We start from the raw sequence: 7309 nt of genomic DNA on the forward strand, positions 1-7309 counted from the left end.
GAAGATTCCTGCCTTGGGGTTTCCAGACTGACCCAATTCCTGCCCATACGTCACTCAGTTCATGAGCTCTCCCCAGCCCTCTGGTCCGGGACTGGGTGTTGCCTGTTGCTGGAAGCCACCATGTGTCAGCCGAATTTGCATGTTACATCAGCGTTGTCCTCTCCCAGGCCCATTATCCCAGGTGTAACCGTCACTCCCTGTGCAGCAGGGCCCATAAGTAGCTGTGGAGCTGCTGGGCAGGTGCGACGGCACATTCCAGAGCTCACAGGAACTTGTGGACTGCAGGTACCGCTCTCCCCCGGCTGCTCAGTGCCATGGGCCTCCTCTGCCAGCTCGCTGCCCTGGCGTTCGGTGTGTCCTCTGCTCTCTCTTCTGACTGGAATAGGGGATGGGCATATACCTGGGGTCAACAGGGAGGGGCAGGAATCCAGTGCCCCACCGGGTGGACTGGGGCTGGGTTCAGCTAGGTTTACCAGCTGCTGGCTGAACAGACAGCCTTTTGCAGCCTTCATGGCTGGGAGTTACCTGGGCACAGGTGCCTGCCAGGGCTGGCCTGGGCCCGAGCCAAAAGCCTTTGGCATCACCGGCAGGTCTCCCCTTGGGTTGGCACCTCAGCTGCCATAAAGCAGCAGAGCTCCACCGACTCCTCTGGGCTCAGGCCCCGCCTGGTCAGAAAGAATGCCTAAGAGGTATATGAGCTGCCACCATCTCACACAGCCAGGTCTTCACTCTGAAACCTAGTGATGGCCTCAGGCATGTTGCCATTGTGGACTAATGTCTCTGCTGTTGCACGTGCGGCCGTCCTGGGACTGTGGGCAGATCCTGGCGCTATAGGCTGTGTTGGAGAAGGATGCCCCAATCTGAATCCCGGCTCCCTGGTTAAAGACACACTGATGCAACCCGTATCAAAGCCCCACTGTTGGGGCTCGGTCCCTGCCGCAGGCAGGGTCAGGCCTTCATGATAGCCAGGAATCCTGCTCATTCCTGACTGACGCCAGGTGCCAGCCTCTTTCTCCCCCAGGCCCAGCCATGTCCAGCACTCTGGAGTCACACATGGGTTGGGGGATACCCCACAGATGAGTCCTAGCCCCCAAGCTGTACCATGGAGGCTGGCCATCTGTGGGTCCCTGCCTTGCCAGGCTTCATGGGGCATGAGCGGGTGGCTGTAAGCACAGCTCATGAGCCGTGTCTACACCCTCCGCCCATGCACCCCAGGAGAGCCAATCTGGCTGGAGCTGTAAGCTGGGCCTACCTGCACCAGGGCTTGGAACAGCCTTTGGAGCCCTCTGACGCGGGCTAATGCCATGGGATGGCACCGACAGACCCTACTGCTGTGCCCAGCTCACACTGCTGGCGCTCAGCAGTGGCTCCATGGGCATCAATGGGCCAGATCCTCTGGTGTCAACTGGTGTCGCTCCACTGCTGCGTGGGGAGCCCAAGGCTGGGGTAGCAGGGGTCCACAGGTTGGGAGTGAGGGGCACCGGCAGACCGGGGAGCAGGCCTGAGCTAGCATGTGTCTGCGGTTCGGGCGTGAGGGGCCTCGAGAGAGCTGGGGGGGCAGTGGTAGGCTAGCAGGGGGCTGCGGGTTGGGAGGGAAGGGTGCAGGCAGAACTGGGGGGAGACCAGGGCTGGGCTAGTAGGGGATGTGGGTTGGGAGGAAAGGGCACAGGCAGAACTGGGGAGAGCCCAGGGCTCAGCTAGCAGGGGGCTGCGGTTTGGGAGTGAGGGGCACCGGCAGAGCTGAGGGGAGACAAAGGCTGGGCTAGCAAGGAACTGTGGGTTGGGAGAGAGGGGCACCACCAGGGCTGATGCAGGGAGCCCAGGGCATCCCAGGGCTTCCTGAGAGGTCAGCAGCCGGGGGCAAAGGTCTGGCCGTGGGTGCTGCCGTCGCTGGTCATCATCTCCCTTTGTTGACAGCAAAGCGGCAGGAGGAGGAGAGCCAGCTGGAGACAGTGTGTGGGGTAAGAGCTGGGGCTGGGCTGGGGTCTCCCTTTGGTGGGATCCACCGTGCTGGGGTGCGGGTGTGGGGAACTCAGCGCTTTCTGCCCCATCCCAGCTGCCATCTCCCCCCAAGGAGCTCTGCCTCCCCCTCAACTGGGGCTGAGAATGCAATGGTGCCGACAGCCACTATGCAGCCTTCCAGATGGCTTGTGGAACTCCTCGCTACTGGACGCCAGTTAAGACACACCCTGCCCCCTGAATCAGCCAGGTGCCCCCTGTATGCTACGGCCCGTATCTGCCCCCATGGCCAGCCCTTCCAGGGGCACACTGGGGTTGATATTTTTCCCAGGAGGCTGTGATTGGGGGCAGGGGTGCAGAGAATGGGGTGGGAATGCCTCCTTGCCAGGTCTGTGAGTCAAATGTGAGGAAGTGACTCCGTGGGGCAGGGTCCCCCACAGCAGGATCTAGCTATGAGACCCCTGCTCTGTGCATGATCACTGAGATCACTGACCCCAGTCTCCCCTCTCCAGCTGGAGAGCACTGCAAGAACACCGCTGTAGGCTGGGCTCACGGGACAGGCTGAGGATGGAACCGGATTCGTACTCGGTTGTGGACCCCAAGATGGAGAAGCTGTTCGAAATTTTCTTGGATGAAGGTAACGACCCAGGGGCTTGGGGCGGCTGTGCCAGAGGGGGAGACATGGACGCTGCTTAGCAACTTGTCTGCAGTGCCCTGTGCCCCCCATGCCCTCAGCACCCATCGCAGCCCAGGGCCCATCTGGGGAGGCAGAGGCTGGGGACCCTACAGGCCCCTAGTGGTCAAATGACCCAAGAGACCAGCAGCTGGAGGCCCCATGGGGAAGTCTGGTATTAGCAACTGTGTAGCCACAGCTAGAGAAGCTGGCTGTGATCAGGGCCCCGTCATGCCCAGACCATGCCCGAGATCAGGGCCCTGTCATGCTGGGGACCCTGGTGTCAGGGGGATGGGGACCCCAGCTGTGGGAGTGCAGGAGTGGGGATAGGATCCCTGCATGGGGGAGTTGGCAGGGGGGTCCTAGTAGCAGGGTTGGGGAGGGGGACCCTGTCATGGGTGGTGCAGTGGCAGGCAGGGGGACCCTGGGGGGAGGGGGAGGGGGACCCCAACCATGGGAGTGCGGGGGCAGAGAGGGGGACCCCAGTGATGGAGGTGCGAGGCAGGGAGTGGGATCCCAGTGGCGGATTTAGGGAGGCGGGGGTCACACAGCAGCACCTGGGTAATGGGCTTGTTGGTTTGGTTCACAGATGTCTGGGTCATGGTCCAGAGCGGGGCACACACTGATGACGAAAAGTTGACTTCTGACTTGCGGCCGACCAAACAGCCGTTCCACTACCAGATCCGCGACACCAGCCACAAGGCCTTCTACCTGCGGGACAACAGCCTGGTGGCCGCAAACCTGCAGGGTGAAAACGCCAGCCAGGAAGGTTGGTTGCCTCCAGGGTCCCTGCTGGGGTTTCACGGCTGGTGACCTCATGCCACCCCCTTCCTAGAGCCTCCTGCGTGCCTGATTCCAGCTTCTCTGGTCCATTTGGCTCCCAGGCACTGGGAGACGCCAGGTGGGGCTCTGTCCCCACATAACGCTCCTGGGAGTTTGCAGCCAGCAATGCCCACCTCAAGGGGCTGAGATGACAGCAGAGCCAGGCATCCCCTGCCCCACTTGCTCTGCTGGTCTCCTGGTCTCGTTCCAGTGCCTGGCACGTTGCATGCTAGTGGAACGGCTGCTCAGGGCAGCCCTTTGCAACAAGCGTTATTCATCCTGCAACCCCAGGAAGGGTGGAGCATGGTCCTGAGCCTCCACCCAGCCCCTCCACTGTTCCTAGGTGTCACGGAGTCCCTGGGCGATGCTCTGGAACTGCTCCCCACAAAGCCAGTCAGGACTTTGGGGAGCCTCCTCTCCCTCAGAGCAGACTCTTCAGGGCAAGAAGCTCACACGTCTTCACCTCCTGGGTCTCTCCTTGGAGATTCAGCATATGCCCCTCCGTGCGCTTCCCACAGCGAGTCCGCCCAGACGGGGTCCTGCGGAAGCCAGAGGGTCCTGCACCCCCACTTCGCAGTCAGATGTGACTCTCAGCCAGCCAGTAAAACAGAGGTTTATTCCATGACAGGAACACGTCTAAAACAGAGCTTGTAGGTACAGAGAACCGGACCCCTCGGCCGGGTCCATTCTGGGGGACAATGAGGCAGACACCCACGTCTGCCCTCACTCCCCATCCCCAGCCAGCTACAAACTGAAACCCCCTCCAGTCCCTCCTTCTCTGCTCAGTTCCTTTCCTGGGCCAGGTCACCCGACCTCTTTGTCTCCAACATCTTTAGCATCTCCTTGCAGGGGAGGAAGGGCCTGGCCATTAGTTCCTAGGCGACAGAGTGTCGGCCAGGAACTGAGGCACCCCCATAGTATTCAGAGAAAACATTAAGAACATTCCCAGTTCGTCACACTAGGGCCGGTGGAAAATCAGGTCCCAGCCTGGGGAAATTCCCACCTTTCGAATTTAGTTTCCACCCCGAGTTGGGGTGAGCAGTCCAAATCTCACCCAACAGGGAGGGGTGGGTTGGGAATAGGGGGAGGTTCCATGTCACTTTGCCGGGAGGGAGTGAATCACGGTCGCCCCAGCCGCTGCAGGGCCTCATGGGGGCTGTAGTTCAGTCACCTCATTCTCCTCTACTCCTCTCTGGGCCAGGCACCCCAGCTGGACTACAGCTCCCAGGATGCACTGCCATGCAAGACCCATGATTCTACTGCAGTGCATCCTGAGAGATATAGTCCAGCCAGGGAGCCTGGCCATGGAGAACAGTGGGGCCACGAGGCAGTGAGGGGGGACCAGGAGCAGCCCATGCTGGGAGGTCAGTGACCTGCCCTGGGGGAGGCCCTGACCGTGCTTTGATCACATTTTCCCCTCTCGATCTCCCTCTGCAGAGATGGTCAGCGTGGTCCCTAACAGAACGCTGGAGCGCAAGAGGTGTCCCCTGATCCTGGGCATCAAAGGCGGAAGCCAGGGCCTGTCTTGTGGAACAGCCGAGCAGCCCCAGCTGCAGCTGGAGGTGAGTGCAATGCCAGGACCCCCTGCCAGCCCCTCCCTGAGTCTCTGCTGTGGGGTTCTCAAAGCCCTGCTCAGAGCCAGGGCTGGACCAGGGCGTAGACCTTACCAGCCAGCGCCTGGAGCCCACCTCCTGGGGTCACGGGAGTGTCCCACACTCTCAGCATTCATCACAGAAAAGGTTCATCTCCAGCTGTCCTGGCTGTGCAGAATGGGACTGGAGCAGAGCCAATGCCTGAGTTTGCAGAGAGCCTGAGTCCACAGATCAGAGAGGAGGGACCAGCCCTGGCCTCTCAATGGGCCTGGCTGGGTTTTGGCCAGTAGGCCCCAATCCCCCTCCCTAGTCAATACAGACAGTTACACCTGGGGCCCAGATCAGCCTCCCAGCCCCACACTCCACTGTGTGCAGCTGTCCCGAGGTGTTGCTGGTTCTAACCTATGCTCATCCCCCACCTGCAGGACATGCACCTCATCGATCTGTTCTACCAGGATGAGGAGGCCAAGCGCTTCACCTTCTTCAAGACCTATAACGGCAGCACGCACCGCTTCGAGGCAGCTGCCTACCCGGGTTGGTTCCTCTGCACCTCAACCCAGGCCAACGAGCCCATCAGTCTCACCACCCGCCTGGGGGAAACCGCCATCACCGACTTCTATTTCCAGCCCAAATAGCCACGGGGCAGGAGCCAGATGCTGCTTCAGCCCTGCCCTCCCAATGGCTAGCCATGGTGGAGGGGTTAGAGCTACCCACTGTGATGGGTTGGATCACAGAAACCCCCTTGGGAACTGCCAACTGATGTGCCAAGACTACTTCTGCCCTTGCTTTCCTGGCCTGGAAGCTTAGGACTCCTGTCTTGTTGAGCCAGACACACCTGTCTGCTCCAACAAAGACCCAGGGTCTGAATTACTTGCCCCAAAGCTGCAGACTTAACTGAAAACAGCTAACAGAAGGGTTCCTGTCTTTGACATTCAGATGCCCAACTCCCAATGGGGTCTAAACCCAAATAAATCAGTTTTAAGCTTTATACAGGGTAAACTCATAAATTGTTCGCCCTCTATAACACTGATAGAGAGATATGCACAGCTTTTTGCCCCTCCCCCCAGGTATTAATACATACTCTGGGTTAATTAATAAGTAAAAAGTGATTTTATTTAATACAGAAAGTAGGATTTAAGTGATTCCCAGTAGTACCAGACAGAACAAAGTGAATTATCAAGTAAAATAAAATAGAACACACAAGTCTATGTCTAAGAAACTGAATACAAATAAAACCTCACCAGTTCCAATAAGCTTCCTTTTACAGACTAGTCTCCTGCTAGTCCAGGTCCAGCAATCATTCACACCCCCTGTAGTTACTGTCCTTTGTTCCAGTTTCTTTCATGTGTCCTTGGGGGTGGAGAGGCTATCTAAGCAAGCTGAAAACAAGATGGAGGGGTCTCCCAGGGGTTTAAGTAGATTTTCTCTTGTGGGTGGAGACCCCTTCCTCTCTCCTATGCAAAGTCCAGCTGCAAGATGGAGTTTTGGAGTCACATGTGCAAGTCACATGTCCATGCATGACTCAGTTTTTACCAGCCAAGCCACATTCCTGGAAAGCCCCGATTCGAGTTCATTGTTGGCCTAAGTGGTTCTTGACTGGACATTTAATTTGCACATTCCTTTCTCAATAGAAATCAAGCAAGTACACAGCCAATATTCCTAACTTCAAGTACAAAAATGACACATGCATACAAATAGGAGGAATGTATTCAGTAGATCATAACCTTTACATAGATATGTTTGTGACGTGATTAATAGAATCTGGGACTATATAGAACATGATTGCAACCAAGGTCCTCTAGTGGCACCAAATCTTATGTAAAGGGAGTCATATAAGGTGTCTAAGAGCAGGTTATGGGTTGCTGGTTATGATTATGCTGTCTGGATGCATGTATCATTTTTGTATTTAAAGTTATAAGTATTGGCTGTAGACTATGTGTATTTCAAACTTATGCCGTGCTTCTGGGTGACATCCCAGACAAGTTGGTGTTAGTTCTGCCTAGCCTGCTTGATGGCCCATGAAGGACCATCAACTATACAACTGACCCACTGAGAGAAGGCAGATATGCCTTGTAACTCAGCAAAGTATGCAGGGACTTGCCCATGTGACTCCAGACTCCATTTTGCTATAATTTTCCACAGTAAGAACAAAAAGGTTCTTACACCTGGAAAAGACTATAAAAGGCTGATGCCTCATCTCCATCTTGTCTTCAGTCCTGCTTCTTACCGCTGGAGGGACTTTGCTACAAACTGAAGCTCTGAA

General features: G+C 57.0%; 1 protein-coding gene across 1 annotated transcript; it reads left to right on the forward strand.

The window, feature by feature from the left end:
* Positions 1–271: 271 nt before the first annotated feature.
* Positions 272–6030, forward strand: LOC115646207 (interleukin-36 receptor antagonist protein-like). The gene is made up of 6 exons (XM_030551783.1): positions 272–285; positions 1918–1961; positions 2472–2623; positions 3222–3401; positions 4892–5016; positions 5472–6030. Exons 3-6 carry the CDS (start codon positions 2527–2529, stop codon positions 5679–5681), a joined length of 612 nt encoding a protein of 203 aa, XP_030407643.1. The 5' UTR covers positions 272–285; positions 1918–1961; positions 2472–2526; the 3' UTR covers positions 5682–6030.
* The last annotated feature ends 1279 nt before the right edge of the window (positions 6031–7309 follow it).

Source organism: Gopherus evgoodei, chromosome 2 (assembly GCF_007399415.2).
Source record: "Gopherus evgoodei ecotype Sinaloan lineage chromosome 2, rGopEvg1_v1.p, whole genome shotgun sequence".
Lineage (NCBI taxonomy): Eukaryota > Metazoa > Chordata > Testudines > Testudinidae > Gopherus > Gopherus evgoodei.